A 20,847-nucleotide genomic window follows, 5' to 3' on the forward strand; every position below is an offset into this window, starting at 1 on the left:
TATGGAGGTGGGGAAAATAACAGAATTGAAAATTGACTGTTAAGACGGAGGTCAGATGAATATTTATTAATTTTTTTGTAATTGTCAATATTATTTAATCTGCATGGATTTCAGGCATTGATTTTTCAGTTCAGTGTGCTGCAATTTATAGTTGGTCAGGAGATTAAAGCATGTGTTTTATATCTTTAAAAGATCTCCTATGATAGATTTTTTTGGTTTTCAGAGGCTTAGCTGGAGATATATTGTTGCTCATGATTTCTTGCCTCTATGTTACTGGAATCTATTTCTACCTATTCTTAAGAGAAGCCTATTTTACCATTTCCCAGGGATTCTAATCTGGTCACTGGACAGTCATAATGATTAAATTCTGTGTCATATTGAATGTCTTCCTAAATCTTTCAACTTTTGGATGTATTGGTATTTTATTTACTTGGTTTACTTTAGTTTTAAAAAATCCTTTCACTTAATGTTGTTTGCAAAATATTTGTAAATCTCGTGAAGCCCTATTTGTGATACTAAGTTATTTATTAAACAGATATTTAGTAAAGCACCTACCATGTGGCAGGTGTTGTGGTGAGCACTAGAATAGAAGAAACATGTAATCTCTACCTCCCTGGAGTGTATCGTCTAATGGGGGATGCAGACAAGTAACTGGGCAGTTGAGAAAGGTGCTGTGATAGGGGAGGTATATATGGTACTTCTTGCCTCGTAGGAAGGGCACCTAATCCAGACTTGGGGACCAGGAGATGTGGTTTTGGATGAAGTCGCATCTAAACTAAAACTGAAGGATAGGTGGAAATTGTCCAGGTAAAAGGTAGAGTGATGGGGCAAGGTGTTTCTAGCAGAGGAAATAACATATGCAAAACTCTGGACCTGAGAGACGTGGGAACTGAGAGAACTTCAGGAACTGAAAGAATGATGACTGGAGCCTAGAATACGAGGTGACGGGTGGGTGAGGATGAGGGTAGAGATCACATCGTGCGTAGCATACTGGGCTCTGTAAGCCACGTTAAGGAATCTAGACTTTAATTTAAGGTTATAGGGAGTGATTGGAGGGTTTTACGTAGGAGAAGCACGTAATTACATATGCACTTTAGAAAAGTCATTTTGGCTGCGGTGTAGAGAATATGCTGGAGAGAAAGAGATCAATTAATTGGAGGCTGGTATAGCAATCCAGGTGAAAGATATTGGAGTCACAGAGCAGGGAAATGGCCATAGGCACGACATGACTAAAACTTGAAGTGGGATGGAGGCTCAGATTAATTGGGCATTGAACTATATTTTGATTTTCTGTCTCGATGAAAAACTTCTGGATTTTACACTCTCTTAGAACAAATATGACATTTAAAAAATCATATTTTTGTTGAGAATGGTAGCGAATACTGTAAAGTGTACCAGACATTATTCTAAGCACTTTACATTATATTAACTCATTATACTTTACAATAATCCTATGAGATAGCTACTAATTTTATCTCAATTGGGCAGATGAGAAAACTGAGCCATAGGTTAAGGAATATGCCCACGGTCAGATAGCTTGTCAGTGCTTCAGCTGGGATTTGAACCATGCCAGTTTGGTGCCAACGTCATTTCTCTTAATCACTGCTCCCCAGTGCTGGAAGTTTGGGGGACTAGGCATGAATCCACCTCTCCAACTCTCTCTCTTCTCTTAGTCTATATCCATTCTAAAAAGAGGCAGATTAATTTTAAAGATATTTAGAGGTAGAAGCAGGATTTGTGGATTTAGGGAGAGGGAGGAGAGTAGAATGACTCTTAGATTTATGGTTTGGCCATTTGGGGGTGACAGTGCCACCATTCCCTGAAATAGGGAGCCCGGGAGGCGGAGGCAGGAGAGCAAGTCCAGGCACGGCTGAGAGTGGAGGAGCAAGGTGGATGATTGTGACTGTTGTGACCACGCTGACTTTGAGGTGCTTGGGGGTCATCCGTGTCGATATGCTCAGGAGGCAGTTGTAGTGTGAGTCTGAAACTTAGGAGAGAACTCCCCACTGAACGTGTAGATTTGGGAGCCCTCATTGTGTAATCTATGTAGAACAAGCATTTTTATTAGCGTATGGAATAGCAGTCATTTGTAGAACTGTTCATTTGTAAAACTAAAAGCACCCACACTCCATTTACATTGCTGGTTTAGGAAGAATTTTCTCCGTGGAATATTACTACATCTTTTAAAGTTGCAACTTGTAGGTGTGTTTGACATAAATGTGAAAAGAAGATAGTCTTTTCAGAGGAGAATGAATAGTTGAATTTTTGAAAAAGAGAAAAATGAAAGTAGAAACGAGGAAGTTGATTGTGTTTTGAAGATAGATAAATCCCTTTCGGAAAATAAGTTAGATAGATAAATCCCTTTCGGAAAATAAGTTAGTCAACAAGATTTACTATGTGCAATAGTATGCTGTTTTTTGGGTTGTGGGCAAATTCAGAAGAATAGAAAACATTATTCCTATCTAACTTCGCAAGCTAATGGGAAGACAAGACAGGCCTGTGTGAAAAGAACATGAGCGTGTATATAGAAATATCATGAGATGTGAAAAAAAAAATTGTACAGCATTGTGGACATCAGTTGCAGAAAGGTTGCTGAGGAAATGAGTTAAGGCTTTCTGTGAGAGGCAGGTTGGATTAAGGCTTGGCGGAAGATGAGGACTGTGGCTTGGTCAGGAGGAAGGGAAAGATATCCATGGAGGTGTTTAGAGGGAGGGATGAATGAGGTAGCAGATACATTTGTTTGGCTGAGGCTGTGAGTCTGAGCTACCAAGTGGAAGGAAATGACAGTGGATAATGGGGTTGAGGGAGATAGGGTGGGTGGTGGTGATTACAGTGCCTTTTCCACCAGACCAACTTGCTCCCAGGCTGTTTACAGCTGGGGAGACAGTACCAACATGAAATAATAGCAGATGATAGCAGAGGACCCACAATGAAGTGCCAAGTTGTTTGCTACCACAGTAGCTGGAATTCAGAGAGAGACCTGGGCAGATCCTGTGAACCAGGTCTTGGTCCGTGAACCAGGTCTTACCAGAACGTCAGAGCCTTCTAGGTGGGGGAAGAACAGTATGCTTGATAACTTCCTGGTAAGGATGGACACTTCCTGGTAAGAATGTGGGTGAAATGAGAAGATCTGAATACCAGGCATTTTTTTCTTGTAAAGCAGGTGGCCTTTGGCAAGTTACTCCTCATCTCTGGCTTTCATTCCCTTTATTTATTTTATTATTTTAAAATCTTTAAATTCATATTTAGTAGGTTGCTTTTCAACTGAAAATGTACATCTACAAAAGAGGAATAAAAATATCTACTCTGCTTGCCTCATAGTGGTTGAAAAATTAGAATGTCCTTTAATGGACCTTCTATTTCTGAGATCCTTATTCCAGGAATTGAACTGAGGTGTTTGAAAATACTTTAAAGGGTAAAGTAGGAATACAAATATAAACTAGTGGCATTTGGTGTTTAGTAGAGACTTTGTAGATATGTCTATATATAGAGGCATTGAGGGTCAGACTGAAAGATTACTTTATGTGATATAAAACCTATACTAAATATGCAGTGGCTCCTAATTGCCCTGCTCATGAAATTCAAACTCTTTAGCTGATTCTTTGGGGTCTGGGAGCCAATCTCTACAAAATGGAAAGAAATGGTTGGATGCCATTTTTTTTTTGTGTGTGAGGAAGATTAGCCCTGAGCTAACATCTGTTGCCAATCCTCTTCTTTTTGCTGAGGAAGATTGGCCCTGGGCTAACATCTGTGCCCATCTTCCTCTACTTTAAATATGGGATGCCGCCACAGCATGGCTTGATGAGTGGTGCATAGGTCTGCGCCTGGGATCCAACCCTGTGAACCCCGGGCAGCCGAAGTGGAGCTGGTGAACTTAACCACTACGCCACCGGGTGGCCCCAGATGCCATTTTTTTGAAAGAGGAGCTAGCAAGATTTGCTCACTGACAAGAAGAAAGAGAAAAAGGATTGGTGATGACTGTAACTCTGTGATTTCCAAGGCTTCAATATCAGTTAAAAGAGAACATTAAATAATAATAGTTTCCAGGCACTGTGCTAAGTGATTTACATAGTTGATTTGATTTAATTCTCCCCAAATGAGGAAACTAGGGCTTGGAGAACTTGCCTGAGGTCACACAGTGGTAAGTGGCAGGGCTGGGACTTAAACGCAGGTCTTCTTATCTGCAGAGCCTCTGCATGTAACTATTACACTATATGTTCTTTTAGTTTAAATTAATTTTTGAATAGATAATAGTTGTATGTGGTACATAATTTAAAAATAGAAGGGTATTTAGTGAAAAAGTCTTCCTTTCGTTTCTGTCCTCTTGACACTCATTTTCCTGCAACGAGTAAGTATCCCTCCAGAGATGTTCTGTATGTATGTGTGTGTATGTATAAATTAAATATACAAATATATGTATAATATGCATTTCATGTATTATATATAAATAAAATTTCACCCCTGTTTTACAGAAATGGTACCTATACTGCAGGTGCTGGCCTGCACCTTGATTTTTTTGCCTAATAATATCTAGGAGATTGTTCCAGTTAAAAAAAAAAGCACCTCTTCATTTAAAAAATTGCTGCGTAATATTCCATTGTGTGGATGTACCACAATTTATTTAACTAGTCCCCTATTGAAGGGCATTTGAGTATTTGCCAATGTTTTTCCAATACAAACAATACTGTAATAAATAACTTTGATTTTAAGTTATTTTGTGTATGTGTGAGTCCCCTGTATGTGCTAAACAAGAAACTGGGGTATTGCTCTGAGTATGGTGTAATTCACTATAGGAAGGGTTATATTTTATTACTAATACAAAAGTTTTTTTATTCCAAGTACAGATATGTGATAAATCAAGAAATATGTGAGTGCTTTTCTATCATCAGGGCTCCACATCAAGCACTGTAATCATATATACGTAAGGGCTTATAGATTTCAAAAATGAGAAAAGAGAAGGTTATGGCATAGTTGACTGACTCGGAGTGAGAGATGTCTGCATATGAGCACAAATTTACCCAACAGAGTGAAACTTTCATTCCTGGAGGAGAATGACTCGTTACCGCAGGGAAGAGCTTCCCTGGAGAGGTGCTGAGGCGTTTGACCTTTAGTAGGGTTGGGTACGATTCTTGCTGAAGAAAGTAGCCATATAAAAATGGCTGTAATGGCTCTGTTGCCGTTAAGTATATCCAGAAAATGGGCAAAAGGGAATTTTTAAGATCTATATGTAAAATGAAGAAAACCAAAATAAGTTTGTGTATAAAGAACTGCAGAGCCATAAGATGGAGTAGTGAGAATCTTCATAGCTTCTGCATTGGTAGAATATAAAGTGAATGTGAAGATAAGCCTTAATATTACACATACTCTGTATTTTTCTATGTTATTGAATGGGTAATTTCTATTTTCAGGAGTGGTTCTAGAAATTTTTAAATGAACATGAAGAGTATAGAAAAATAATATATTTATATGCCCAGATAAACAAGCTTAAGGAGGGTGACGTGGCAGAATCAAGAAACAGATCTAAGATTATTCTGTTTATAGCACATTGCATGAATAGTAAACAATAAATGAAGTTTGTGGAAAGTCATGTAGGCTTCTGAAATTTGAGTCAAGACTGCATCTGATTTACTCTCCTAATATTCTAGTTTATTAATTATGCATTCTTGGAATATCTTTGTTGATTTTTCTTTCTGGCTATTTTCTGTTTCTTAGTTATTAGCTCTAGAATCTATAGTTAATGAACTCTAGAATGCAGACTAAAGTCACTTTAGTTAATGAAAAATTTTAAATCTCTTATTCAGAAGTATAGCTTCTTAGTTTATTTGTGTTGTGTTTAGAACATAATAATTGAATGTGTGAGTGATACTGTCATATTTTGGTAGTTATATAATAGTAACTATTAGGCGTACTCTCTGTTAACTCTGTGCTAGATACATTTCGGGGCTCCTGTCCTCCTGCATTTTTTTCTAAATGAGTCTTCCTGTCCCACAACCTCTGTGCTGACACATCTGAGTTCCTGCCATTGCCAACGGCCCTCCCTCAAAGTCTGCTTAGACCAGGGTTGGCTAATTGATACATAGGGTCCAGCAATGTATGACCTGTGTTGCTTGGCTCATAAAGGTGAAATGATCAGATATTCTCATTTGTATAACACTTGACTGTCGGTGTCTAAGAACTCCTCCCATTTCCCACAGTTTTTCAAAGTTTACTGATACTAGCTCTGAGGTTGCATCTGGAACTTTCTTTAGCATCTAGTTCAGCTGGGCCTAGAGTGGCTGTGTCCTTTTTGTCTCACCTTGTCTGTCTGCATCTTCATTTTTCACTTTGTATGTTCTGTACGTTCTCTGTGCTGGAGAAGGAAAAAAAAATAGGAATTAACATATTTTTAGGATGCGGTCATACATATAGCTTATTATATTTTGTTCTTTTATGGGTTGTGACATTTTTATGGAATGCTTACATTTACTTTTAATCTGATATCACAAAATAATCCATTTATAAAAGCACCATTAAACCAACTATTGTTACAAAGTTACCATGTCTCTGAGTCAGGCATTAGTTTTTAAATGTGCTAGTAATAATATTCAACTTCTGATGATGGTAATCCAGGTATTTGAAGATAACATGGAAAGCAACAAGAGTTTGGGGTTCACTTTGGTACTTTTGGAAGTTTTTCTTGAGCAAGAACTGCTGGAATCTATTGGGTTGTGGGAGCTTAGATGCAGCATCTTACATTAAGCTTCAGCATCCCTGTGTACTGGTTGGCAGGTATCATGATTCTAATTTTACAGCTCAAAAGATTGAGGCGCAAAGGTTAAATAGCTTCCTCAGAAACACTGGATGTCCAGTAGTACAGGCAGAGTGGGATCTGAGCGTTATTCCACCCATGGGATCATACTTCTGTGCTTCTCTCTGATGAATAGTTTCAGTTGATGCTATATCAGTCTGATCTTTGTTCTTGGTCATTTACTGTTAATCAAGGAGTGGGAATGGATCATAGTGATTTCTGTAACAATAGTTAATTATTTATTTAAAGTTATACTGTGTGGTACATTCTACTTTGGTTGTTTCTTATGAATTTGTCAAAATCATATAATAGACTTCTTAAAAAAAAAAAGGAGATTCTAGGCTTGTTTTTTTCCCCTAATAATTTTCTTTTATACTTTAAAAAGAATGTAGAGTAATAGCTTTTACATTGTGAAACTTGGGAAACATTTCCACTGTAAAATTGAATTAGCATCTAGTATTTCCCCCAAAAAGAACATATTATTAACATTGTTTAATTACAAAATATGTGCAGAAAACCTGAAATTCTTGTTGCCTATATTTACTTAGTGCATTTGACTTGACTTCCTTTTAACAGTGTATGTTTATTTCCTAAGTCGTAGTTTGAAAATGATGAAGGTTAAAATACGTTTACAGTTAGGTCACAGTTTGAGATTACATGTGCCTCTTATATGAAAAATGCATATTTTCTAATTTTTCGATCTGTAAGCCTCCAAGTCTGTTTTACTCTTTTTGACGAGGACTAGTTCTTAAGTTAAACCAATGGATTAGTGCATGAAATTTGTTGAAAGCTATTTCTTTGCAACATTCCGATGCTTCCTAAATAAATATCTGACATTCACCTTATATTTTTTAAAAAACTTTTTATTTTGAGATAATTGTGGAGTCACACGCAGTTAAGAAATAATACAGAGAGATCCTGTTGGACTGTTCACCCAGTTTTCCCCAGTGGTAACATCTTACATAACTATAGTACAATATCACAACTGGGAAATTGACAGAAATACAATCTGCTTACCTTATTCAGGTTTCACCAGTTTTGTGTGTGTGTATGTGTGTGTGTGTGTGTGTGTAGGATCCCTTGTGCCGCAACCACCACCCTCTCTCTCACCTAACCCCTGGCAACCAGTGCTCTAGTCTCCATCTCTATAGTGTTGTCATTTCAAGAATGTTATATACATGCACCTTATTATTTTTTTTCCCTTCATATGCATGGTGTCTGAAAATGAGAACAACTGCAAGAAAAATGGCAAGGGATTCTTAATATTTACTTCTACATTATTACTTGTTCTAAGGTTCTCTCTGAAATAAAGGTAAAGTTATCACTTTAATGCTCACTAGGTAAATTATTTCTCCTGGGCATTAATTATAGTTTTTATATACTAAAATGCTGAATTACTAAATCTGTGTAGTTAACACATTAAAAAATGTATGTAATTCAGCTTTCCACCTAAACATCACCTTTTCAGAAACACTGTTTTGATTATGCAAACTAAAGTCACCCCCAAGTTACTCTTGATCTCATCTTCTTATTTTCATCAAGGCACATGGACATTGTATTGTGTTTTTTTTTTTTTTTTTTTTGTGAGGAAGATCAGCCCTGAGCTAACATCCATGCTAATCCTCCTCTTTTTGCTGAGGAAGACTGGCTCTGAGCTGACATCTATTGCCAATCCTCCTCCTTTTTTTCCCCCAAAGCCCCAGTAGATAGTTGTATGTCATAACTGCACGTCCTTCTAGTTGCTGTATGTGGGACGCGGCCTCAGCGTGGCCAGAGAAGCGGTGTGTTGGTGCGCGCCCGGGATCCGAACCCCGGGCCGCCAGTAGCGGGGCGTGCGCACCCAACCGCTAAGCCACGGGGCCGGCCCTGTATTGTTTATTTATTTGTCTCTCTTCACCCTCTTAAAAGATGAGCTGCATGAGAGTAGGGACCTTATTTGTGTTTTTCACTTCATATTTCTGGTGCCCAGAGTGGTACCTATATATAAAATGCTATTATTGAATGACATGCATTTCATAGAATAAAAAAGGGTCTGAAAACATATCTTCTAAGCCTGTGTTTTTTGTTTTTTTTACTTTGATGATTACTTGTATTTTTTTTATGGTGGCCCTGACTATGTCTGAATTTTGGTGCATAGTGCTGATGTGTTTGAATCATTATACCTTAATTTAGCCAACCAATGATTTGTTTGGAACATTAACTTCCAGGGAGGTAGAGCAGTTCTTTCTTACCCGGTTCAGTGTTGTTTCAAGTTATCCAGTAGTCTTGTGAATTGATGGAACTCTGGAACATCTACTACTTGCTTCATTTTATAGCATTACTGTTAAGAGTTTGGTCTGGTAACAGATTTCCTGGGTTTGAAGCCTATTCTCTATCATTTATTAGCTGTGTGGCCTTGTGCAAATTACCTAACCTCTCTGTACCTTGGTTTCAATCTGTAAAATGGAGATAATAATAGAACCTGTTTTATAGAATTGCTATAAGAATTAAGTGAGACAGTGTCCTAAAAGTATTTAGACCAGTTCTTGGCACATAAAAGATGTTGAATAAATGTTAGCTATTATTATTCAGTATGAGAAAGTTAATATCTGTTTTATTCACACATCAAGCAGTTGAAATTACACAGTTTGTGGCATACCTCTAATCAGATAGATAGTAATGTATCATAAGAGTTTTATCTATAATCGGAAAATGGATTTCAGGTTTATTTATTTCCTCTTATTACATTAGATGGTTTTATGAGTGTCAAATAGTTTGGAAAGGCTAAAAGGAAATGAAATCTTAAAGGTCGAGGAACACACTCTCTTGATTGTTGGTTATAATTCTTGCTTTGAATGAGAGAGGTCACCTCAGAACATAGACTGTTCTTTTGTTGTCCCTGCAAATTATGATCACTAATATGAATTTCCCGGGAGTTGGTTACATGCTGATAGTGAGAGGCAGTCGTGAGAAGGATTAGGAAGCTACTGCTGTTTGTTTTTAGCTCCCCTTCAGTTCTCCTCTTGGAGCCCTCTCTTCATTCTCTCCTCAGATGCCTAGTTTCTGCTTGCTGCCCTCCGGCACCCCATCCTACACACATTTTCTGTACCATCTGCAGATGTCGGTTTGTTAATGATCTGCTAAGTCTTTAGATTGAGTTAGTCCTTGTAATATCCCCCTCCCTTGTAATTATAGATTTACAGGAAGTTGCAAAGAAATGTACAGGGAAGTCCCATGCACCCTTTACCTATCCTCCCCTAATATCATCATCTTACAGAACTGTATTATAGTATCAATACCAGGAAAGTGACGTTGGTACAATCCACGGAGCTTATTCTGTACGTTTATTTGTGTGTGTTTGTATGATTCTATGGAATTTTTTTAATCACATGTGTAGCTTTGTGTAACTACCACTACAATCAAGATACTGAACTGTACCATCACCACAAGGCTCCCTGTGCTGCTCCTTTATAGCCATACCCCCCTCCCCTATCTGTAACTCCTGGCAACCACTAATTTGTTCTTCCTCTCTATAATTTTGTTATTTCAAGAATATCATATAAATGGAATCATAAAGTATGTTACTTTTTGAGATTGGCTTTTTTCATTCAGTGTAATTCTCTTGAGGTTCATCCGAGTTTGTTGCATGTATTAATAGTTTGTTTTCTTTTTATTGCTGAGTAGTATTTCTTGGTATGGATATACCACACTTTGTTTCACTATTCATGCATTGAAAGACATTGGGATGGTTTCCAGTTTTGGACTGGTGTTAATAAAGCTGCTGTGAACATTGATGTACAAGTTTCTGTGTGAATATAAGTTATCATTTCTTTGGGATAAATGCCCAAGAGTACAATTACCGGATTGTATGGTAAGTCCATTTTTTGTTTTAAAAGAAACTGCCAAGCTGTTTTCCAGAGTGGCTATATCATTTTACATGTCCACCAACACTGTTTGAGTGATCTGATTTTTCCACATCCTCACCAGCATTTGGTATTGTCACTATTTTTAACTTTAGCTCTTCTGATTGGTGATCTCTCATTGTGATTTTAATTCACATTTCCATAATGGCCGATGATGTTGATCATCTTTTCCTGTGCTTATTTGCCATTTGTGTATCTTTGGTGAGATGTCTATTCTTGTGTTTTGCCCATTTGCTCGTTGGATTTTTTTTAATGTTTAGTTTTGAGAGTTCTTTATATATTCTAGATACAAGTCCTTTGTCAGATATGTGATTTGCAAATCTTTTCTCCCAGTCTGTAATTTGTCTTTTTAATCCTTTTTTTTTTTTTGGTGAGGAAGATCAGCCCTGAGCTAACATCCAATGCCAATCCTCCTCTTTTTTTGCTGAAGAAGATTGGCCCTGGGCTAACATCTGTGCCCATCTTCCTCCACTTTATATGGGACGCTGCCACAGCATGGCTTCAGAAGCGGTGCATCGGTGCGTGCCCGGGATCTGAACCTGCGAACCCCAGGCAGCCGAAGCTGAGCCTGCGCACCTAACGGCTGCACCACTGGGCTGGCCCTGTCTTTTTAATCCTTAACAAGGTCTTTCGTGGAGCAAAAAACTTTAATTTCGATGAGGTTTACTTATCAGTTTTTCCTTTTTTATCTATTTCTTTTTGAAAAAACTGACATGCAGCTTGGAGTTTGTTGAACTTCTTGGATCTGTGGGTTTATAGTTTTCATCATGTTTACAAAAATTTCAGCCACCATTTCTTTATTTTTTCTCCCTCCTTTCTCTCCTTTTGACACTCCATTTATGTGTACACTAGATGCTTGATGTTGTCTGTCCCACAGGTTGCTGAAGCTCTGTTTATTTTTTCCTTAGCCTTTTTTTTCCCTCTTTGTGCTTCGTTTTGAATAGTTTCTATTGCTATGGTTTCCAAATTAACTGATCTTTTCTTTTGAACTATCTAACCTGCTATTAATCCTGTCCACTCCAGTTACAGAAATTGGTCCCTTTTAGTCTCTTGTAATAAGTATATGTGAATGTTATGAATAAGATCTTAGAGGAAATTTTATGTCATTTTAATGGGTTCATGTCTGTACTGAATTGCAACTTTTAATTTCAATTAGGAGTGTTCGCAGAATAAAAAATTTGTATTAAGTGAAATGAATTAGGGTACCTCAGGACAGTGATGGGATGGATAACTCTGTTCGTTTTATTAGAGTGATCGTATTGTTTTTGAGAAAAACAAGGCATTTTGCTCTGGATGGCAATTATTGGTGGTAAAGAGCTACCTTCGAATTATAGATCATTTTTCAATTTTATGGGCATTTCTGTCAGCTGAAAATAAGTGCTGATTTGGGCTTTCCTTGGAAAAAGAGGTGGAAATTATATTATTAACTTCGTATGGAAGCATCTTTTAATCATTAATCAGATATATTATTCTGGAAGCAGTGGAATATTGTTTTTAAAAGTTTAGAATTCTGTAATAGAAGCCCAAAGAATAAGTCAGTTGTAGAAAAGAGACTGAGACTGGGGATGAGTTAGTGTGAGCAGGGTGCTAATTTATGTGCTGTAGACATTGAGTGTGAAAGGAGTTCAAAGCCTGAAAGATCCAGGTGGGCTTGGTTTTTGGTTTAAAAGATAGGATGTGGTGTTCTTCATCATGCCCATATTGGGACAGCAAAAAGACTCCCCAGTATTTCCCACAAAATGTTACAGGTGCAGTTCACTTGCTGCTGATCCCTCCCCCGCCCTTGTTCTACTATATACAAGCGTAGCTTATCTGTTTCTGGAAATGGGAGGACTAACTGAATTGGTGCCGTAGTGGGTTGTTATAGCCTAATCCCTAAAGAAATGTGTTCCTGCTAGCACTCTTGTTTTTCTTCATATCCTCTGAAATTATGATTTGCCTCCAACCATAATCTCTTCCAGCTACAAATAAAAATAACCAATAATTTTATCTCGCTGAACTGTGTACCACACAGTGTTCCAGATACTTTTCATATATTGACTCATCTGATCCTCACATCAATCCTATGAGGTAGGTAATATTATTTTTCCCATTTTACGGGTGGGGAAACTGAGACAACCATTACACAGCTAGAAAGTGACAAGTGAGCTATGAGCCAGAGTCTCTGCTCTTAACCCAATTCTCTTATGCCTGGCTTGAATTGATTAAGAAATCCCAAGTACATTTTTATTATCAGTGTTTTAAACATTATTTTAACAATGTCATACATTAGCTCTAACTGTATTAAGAGACTTCTCAAAGCTTGTTCAGTAATTTCTTTAATTTCCACTAGAGGTCAGTCTATCACCTGGCATGTAAACATTGTCTGCTTTCTGTTCTTGGAATTGCAAAATTTCAAGTATAGCTGTCCCTCAGGGCACTGGTTCTGGGACCCCCGTGGATACTGAAATCTGCAGATGCTCAAGTCCCTTGTATAAAATGGCATAGTATTTGCACATAACCTACGCACATCCTCCCGTATACTTTATATCATCTCTAGATTACTTATAATACCTAATACAATGTAAATGCTGTGTAAATAGTTGTTATACTGTATTATTTAGGGAATAATAAGAAAAAGAAATCTGTACATGTTCAGTACAGACACAGCCATCGTAGGCCGTTTGATCTGTGGTTGTTTGAATCTGCAGATGCAAAACTGCGGATATGGAGGGCCACTGTATACTAAATTAAAGAAGTGTGCTGCGAAAGAAACTTGGGTAGCAGAATAATTTTTGAATTAGAAACATAAAGAGTCATCTTTATAGTAGTAAAAGCATATATGTCTATTACAAGACCCAATATTGGCTCAATAGACTGTATTTGCAGAATTTAATCAGGATATTTTGTGAGATGATATCTGGCATAGAAAAGGTTAATGACCTTGACCTCTCTTTATTGCCTCTAAACTAACCACACGTTAAACATTAAACCAATTTTGGGTTACTGGTACTACAGATTCCTTTTTTTTGATTCATTTAATTCAATCAGGGACTTAGAATATACCCTGAGAGTAATGAAATAGTGAAATTTAGTGTCCGCTAATAGATACTCTCTGGTAATTTTAAGGCAATATAAGTCTGAGATTTTTTTTTTTATGTAGCCTAGAGACGTTTATTTCTCAGCTTTCAAGTTTTGGAAATAACGAGGTATTGCACTAAGATGCAGAAACCAAGAGTCTTCATTTAGAAGCAACATTTTGAGGCAACTTCTGTGGTTGTAAAAGAGGAGAGTCATATTTTGGAAGGATCAAATATAGTTATTTGGACAGTCTAGCATGGTCCTGACTACAGAGTAATTTATCAATTAACCAATGACGTTAGTTACATGTAAGTAAAGGTTCTGGCTACTGTAGGTTAAATAAAGCCCTTAACGCAGCCTTCATACTAACAGAAACAATGTGACTTGACTTCAGATTTGTCACACTGGAAATGAATCGCAACATGCAGAAGAGGCCGGGCCAAGGAGGGAAGTTACACAGGAGAGTGGGTCAGCAGAGTTTGTAGGTCTGGATAGGTATTAAGGTAAATCCAGGGGCTTGTTAGTAGAGCGAGGGACAAGAGGGTCCTGTGGATGGAGATAGATAGGCAGAAGCAGACGGGATATTGGGGTTCCAGGTAGACGGGTTGCATCTAAGACCTGAGAATTCTTCAAAGGCAGCAGAGAAGAGCAAATGAACATGAAGGTAAGAGTTTATGATTTCTAACTCTAACAGTGCCTTTCACTTATTGCATACTTATTATGTGTCAGGCACTGTGCTAAGACGCTGTGGATATGTTACCTCATTTTCTCCTTATAATAATCTTCTGAGGCAGATTCTAATCCCCTTTTACAGACAAGATGACTAAGGCTCAAAGAGTTTCAGTAACTTGCCTGGGGTCATGTAGCTTGTAAATGGTAGAACTGAGATTTGAACCCCGGGGTTTGTGACTCCAGCTATGAATCTCTGCTTCCTGATGCAGGAGGTGTTTCTTTTCTGCCCCAGTTTTATGCTCCCTGCAGTGTAGGGATGGTCATAGGCTTACATCCAATGGGAAATTAACCCCACAGGGAAAGCCCAATTACAACAAAAGTGGAGGGTTATAACTTCCAGGGAGGTGGGGGTGGGGATGTTTTTGTTAAAAATGTGATGTTTCTTGACCTTTGCCTATGAATCACAGTAAAGACCTACATTCTCCGTGTGGCAGTGATTAGATGGTTGTGAATCTATCCCTTGTACTTCTCACTACTTTGTTGTTTTTTTCCCTCTCCTAAAATCCACTAATTATCGTACTAGGTGTTCTCTGTTGGCTTGGTTTTTCATAAATGACACTACTGGAGGTGCCTTCTCAAGGACTTTCTAGAGTCTTAATAGGAAGAGTAGTGGGCCAACCTGAAAGGAAGTTTAGGGATCACTAATTTGGTCTGTCAGTGTACTTTTGTCACTTTATTTTTACACCTGCAGGCAGCAGTGCTTCTGAGACCTTTTAGTCCTTTAAAGATAGCTTTGATCCTAGATCTCTTTCTGCTTGGGATATGTTTTTGAAGGGATGAGGACAGAATGTCAGCTTTCTTCTCCCAAAGGCACCCGTTGCTGAATTTCCCCTATAATCTAGCGCTTTCATCATTTCCTCCATGTTGATGGTGGCACCAGACCTGGGGAATAGCATTTATCTTTTGTTTTTTGACCTAAGTGACTGGTTAATGGTGAGAGGGCCATCAGCTAAGAATGCTTTTAATAAGGCCCTCTTTTTTGTGGTCTAGCTGGGGTCTATCTATGGTCAACTGCAAAAAGTATTTCCTAAGTTCTCTCACTTTTTTCATCTGAAGTTGCTTGAAGGTGATACTTAGGAAGAGTATATCCACATGCTGTACAAGGGCAAGCAAATGGAAAGTTCTTCTCTTTATAGAGCTTTTAATCTCTTGGGTAAAACTTTGATTTATTTTGACAAAATGATATAGAATTCTTAACCTAGCAGTATAATGTAACACTGGATCCACAAGTGCAAGAATTTGCTTCTAAGCCTTTAGCAGAATTCCCTGAGGCCACCGTGCCCACTTTCTTCCAAGAGGCTTTTGGGATTGAATTTACTCATCCCTGTTTTTAATCCATGAATGCCCAAAGTCAACTCTGTCTCCCACTTGCTATTTCATAGAGAAGGAAGACATTTGATGGGAATTTCCCTACAACCAAATCTATAAACCTACTTGCACCTGCGCCCATTCACTCTTCCTCAGATGGCTTCCCAGCTGGCTTTCCTACTTGTTTCCACTCTTTACTCTCTTGCATCCTACAACTAAAGTCATATTTTAGAAATACAAGTCTGATCATGTCACTCTTAAATCTTACTTATTACTTTGCATTGATCTTAGGATAAAGCCTCAACTGTTTAATGTAGAATACAAGGCCTTGTAGGAGATGGCCCTTTGCCTACCTCACCATCTTTGACTGACAACAGGGTAGCCCTTCTTCATAGTCCAGCCATCCTGGCCTTCTTTGATTTCCTCAAATCTGCCAAGTCCCTTCCTGGATCCTCCTTTTGGAATGCATTCTTTGCTTTCCCTAGTTAACTGCTTGTTGTCCTTCAGATCTCTGCTCAAGTGTCACTCTTTCAGAGAAATCCCAATGTAGTCCTATCTCTTTTAATTATCAAGTTAAATTACATTATTTTCTACATGTTTTTATTGCCAGAAAGTTCAGTATCTCCCTTTTGAGGACTCTCGCTTCACTTTGTGTGTTGTCTAAGAACCTGGAGGTTCCAAAGGCGTGTTAGTTTCATGCACCAGGTGGAGAGTGAACTGGAAATCTGGTAAGTACAATATAGCTGTTGCTGATAAAGACTGTTGTTGTTGAAGACTGATCCTGCACAGCCCAAATGGGCAAATTATCTTTGCATTGTGATGACCTGCCAAAATTGCAGAATGTGTCTTTAGTTTACATTCATATGCTCAGTCATTGTTCCTCAAAGCATAATCTTGTGTTATGGTGGTTATAGGCTGGGCTAGAGTCACCCTTCCTTCATAAACCCATGGGTTGAGTTGAGCTTGGGTCACTGACTCAGACAACTCCTGCCTAGAAAGTACTCTTTTGGTGACATTCACATTCCTTCTTGACAGAAGACTGGTCAGGGCCATGTCAGGTTTACCCCAACAGGTTTCCCTAACTTTGAATCCCAAGGAATACTCCCAGAAGCCCTATGGACTTTGTATTCCAAGAAAAAAGGTAGTTATTTTTAGGTTGTACACCCAAGAAAGGTCATATTGTACCCAGATATAGGGTACTTATTCATCTTGCAATCTATCACTAAGGGAGGCAACTTAAGTGACTCATCACAAAATAAAGAAAATGAGCTTCGAGGAGACTTGCCTCTCTCTATACTGAGAAGCATCTCAGAGATTTTCTAGCTAAAATAGTTTAATCCATACCTCTTGGGCACTCTGTTTAATCTCTGCTTTAATAACCACCCTTTTACTCCCTTATTGATGTATTATCCTTGTGATTATTTGTTTAAATGTCTGTCTTTCCCACTATAATATAAGCTCCAAGAAGGAAGGAACTATTTCTGCCTTCTTCATTGATGTATCTCAGTGCCCTGCAGTGTGCCTTGCACATGCATAGTTAACATTCCATGCATCTTTGATGAGTGAATGGATGGTAAGTTTTCCGAAGGAGAATTTTAATAGTAACTATTACTTCTAAAAATTCAGAAGATATTTAGAAAAGTAAAGCCATGTTAACCATATTCCCTGTCATGGAACTAATTAAAACTCAACAAATAGAAGGAAAAACAAAGACAAAAATTCCATGAAACTAGGAAATGGCTCAGTTCCAGGCTATGGACTGGTATCTAAGAAGTATAGTGAAATCTGGATCAAATCTAGGGAGGATGCTAAAAGCTGATACACACTTCTCTAGATTGTAAACAGAGTGCCAACTTCACTGAAAGTAAGTGGAGGGCTCCGAGTACCCTCTCCTATGAGGTTTAGGAGTTGGGGCAGGCCATGTGAAAAATAGAAAAATCCCCAAGGGAGCTAGTTTCGTCTCTCAGAATAGAGAGAGAGGTGAGGCTAAGGGAACAGTATCTTTTTATACTTGATGTCTAACCTATAATGAAATGAGAGTGAAGAAAGGAAGAAATGACAAGGAGCTTTGCAGAAGTTGACCAGAATCAAATGAGCATAAACGAATAAGCAATAAATTAGCAAATCAAAGTTAGCTAAACTGCGTTACTCTCAGCATACAGATGAAGTACACTTCAGATTAAGAATTACTTTGGGAAACAGAAATTCCAGAAGAATACATCTGTATTCACTCAAAATATTTGAAGGGAACATAGGATTTTTAAAAATTGGAATTAAGGAAAGCAAGGCAATCCTTCTGTAGTGGTGAAAATCATGGGATGTGAGGCCTCGGAGCCATTGGCAGCCGTGTTCCCTGACTCATGAAGGAAGTTGGTCTGCCTGTAGTAAGAGCCAAGTCAACACATAGAAGCAGAAATAAAATACAAGAGAGAAACAGTCTTGGTTAAGATAAACAAGCCTGGTGGTGGTGGTGTTCAAGTCTGTGGTTCTAGTTATCCCTGAGGCCCAGCTGCTCTTGATGCATTTCCTAGAGTTATATGAGGTACTCCAGTATCCTTCCAATGTATTCCTTTTATCTAAGCTAGTTCAAGTTAGGCTCCTGCTATAGGCTTGCAACTAGAAGTTCTGTCTAACATAATATAGATAATAAAGACAGGCAGAGAAGATCCAACATATGTATTATTGGTGTGCCTGATAAAGAGAATGGAACAAATGGACAGAAAAATTTTAGATATGTAATGGAGAAAAAAGCCTTCAGAGATCAAGGAAATTCGTAATCTATAGATCAAAAGGGCACAGAGGTCTGGGAAAACAGAAACAGGATGATCAATACCAAGTAAGCATATAATAGTAAAGTTAGTGTGCTTTTAGGTTGAGAAAAGAATCTTAAAGGCATCCAGTGAGAAAAAGCAAGTCATCCAAAAGGGGGAAATCACACTGGCCACTGACATCCTGGTAACAGTCACAGCCAGAAGGCAGAGGAGCAGTGTCTCTAGAGCTTTGATGGGGTCTGTGTGGGCAGACTTGATACCTAGTCAAGCTATGGTTTATGTATAAAGGTATCAAACAATATTCTCAAACATTCAGGGACCTAGTTCCTGAAAAATTGCCTCATGAATAAAATTAGTCATCTAAGTGATAAGTAAGGAAAGAGAACTTGGGAATAGAGATGCAGATATATGAAAGGATTGGCAGGGTGTATGGAATCCACTTAAATATAGACCTAAGTCGCGTCTAAATAATTGTGCCTGTTATGAAAATAGAAGAAAATGTAAAGGCTATACAATTAATGATGAAAAAAGGAATTATATAACAAATATGAGGCGTGGAAGATAGAAGAGGTATGTATAAGTGTGTGAACTCCTCATTTTTGGAAAGAGAGTCAGTAGATATAACCTAAAGCTGATGAATTTACTGGTTTAAGTTGAAATCTTGGCACTGCCACATTTGAGCTGTGTAACCTCAGATAAGTTAGAACCTCGTCTCTAGTCACAGAATCTTCATCTGTATCATGGAGATAATGACACACTGCCCACCCTTGTGAGGGTTAAGTGCAGTAATGTACGTGAAGTTCTCAGAACGGTGCCTGGCCCGGAATAAGCATTCAGTGAAAATTATCTATTATTATTATTATCTTAAGGAGAAAACATGGGAAGATAGTTTTATAATCTCAGAACAGAGAAGGTCTTTCTAAGCATAACTCTAAACCTAGAGACCATAAAGGAAAAGATTAAATCATTTGACTTCATAAAAAGTAAAAGCTTTTGCATGGCAAAATCACCATGATAAGAATCAGTGAACAAATACTCAAGTGGGGAAGAATAATTACAATCTATTTGGCAGAGAAGGGTGGATATATTGTTAATAATCAAAGGTCACTGATAAGTCAACAAGAAAATATGAGCAACCCAGTATAAAAATGGGTAATCAATATGAACAAACATTTTAAGAAAAATAAAAATAATAAAAATTTGAAAAAATACTTAGCCTCACTTATAATTTAAAAAGTAGAAATTAAAATGAGATGCCATTTTTCATTTGTCAAGTTGACAAAGATGAAAAAGTTTGAAAATATCTAATGATGGAGAGGGTGTGGTGAAATAAGCATTCTCATATCCTTTCTTGAGGACAGTTTGGCGTTTGTCAAAATTATAAATGCTCATACATTTTATCTCTGCAATACTACTTCTAAGAATATATTCTATAAATATATTTATCTTAGGGTACAAAGATATATGTAAAAGGATGTTGTTTATAGCATTGCTTGTAATAGAAACGGTTTGGAAATGATTTGACTATTGATATGAGTTTGTAAAATAATTTAAGGTGCTTATATACCTTGGAATATTATATAGCCGTTGAAACAAAAGATATATGACTATATGTACTGATAATGGGAAAATGGCCAGGCTATAATATTTAGGGGAAATAAGTAGGTTACATGAGAATAGATATAGTATAATCTTATTAAAAATAATACACAATTTATTCTTATATAAATGCATAGAAAATTTCTAGAATGTTACACAAGAACTGTTAAAAGTAGTTGTTTCAGGGCTGGCCCGGTGGCGCAAGCGGTTAAGTGCGCGTGCTCCGCTGCGGCAGCCCGGGGTTCGCCGGTTCGGATCCCGGGCATGCACCGAAGCACTGCTTGGCAAGCCATGCTGTGGCGGCGTCCCATATAAAGTGGAGAAAGATGGGCATGGATGTTAGCCCAGGGCCAGTCTTCCTCAGCAAAAAAAGGAGTAGGATTGGCAGATGTTAGCACAGGGCTGATCTCCTCGCAAAAAAAAAAAAAAAAAGTAGTTTTCCCTGAGGTGGACATAGAGATGCTGTGGACTTTTATTTTCATTTTATATCCTCTGGACTCTTCCAGTTTTTATTACAGCAATCATCTTTTAATTTTATAGTAATTAAAAACAAAAATAATCTTCAATTGGTGGTGACTGGTGAATGTTGCTTTTTAAAATGGAATTTAATATTTTGGGACTAAAATTATTTTGGGTAAATAGCAAAATAAATCAAGTAAGTCCAACTAATGCTTATTCAGCAAAAATT

The 20,847-nt window shown here is 37.8% G+C and overlaps 1 protein-coding gene across 5 annotated transcripts in view; it reads left to right on the plus strand.

Moving 5' to 3' along the window:
* STK33 (serine/threonine kinase 33) overlaps nt 1-20,847 on the plus strand; it is a 131,791-nt gene that overhangs the window by 12,695 nt on the left and 98,249 nt on the right. For 3 of the 5 annotated variants that reach the window (XM_087433256.1, XM_087433255.1, XM_087433258.1), the window contains exon 2: nt 16,400-16,517. The exons of the other annotated variants lie outside the window; for them this stretch is intronic. In XM_087433256.1, coding sequence (XP_087289382.1) covers nt 16,486-16,517 — 32 coding nt within the window. In that variant the 5' untranslated portion in view covers nt 16,400-16,485. The remainder of the gene's footprint in view (nt 1-16,399; nt 16,518-20,847) is intronic. 5 annotated transcript variants of the gene reach the window in all.

Source organism: Ceratotherium simum, chromosome 7 (assembly GCF_057802395.1).
Source record: "Ceratotherium simum simum isolate JZ-2026a chromosome 7, ASM5780239v1, whole genome shotgun sequence".
Taxonomy (NCBI): Eukaryota; Metazoa; Chordata; class Mammalia; order Perissodactyla; family Rhinocerotidae; genus Ceratotherium; species Ceratotherium simum.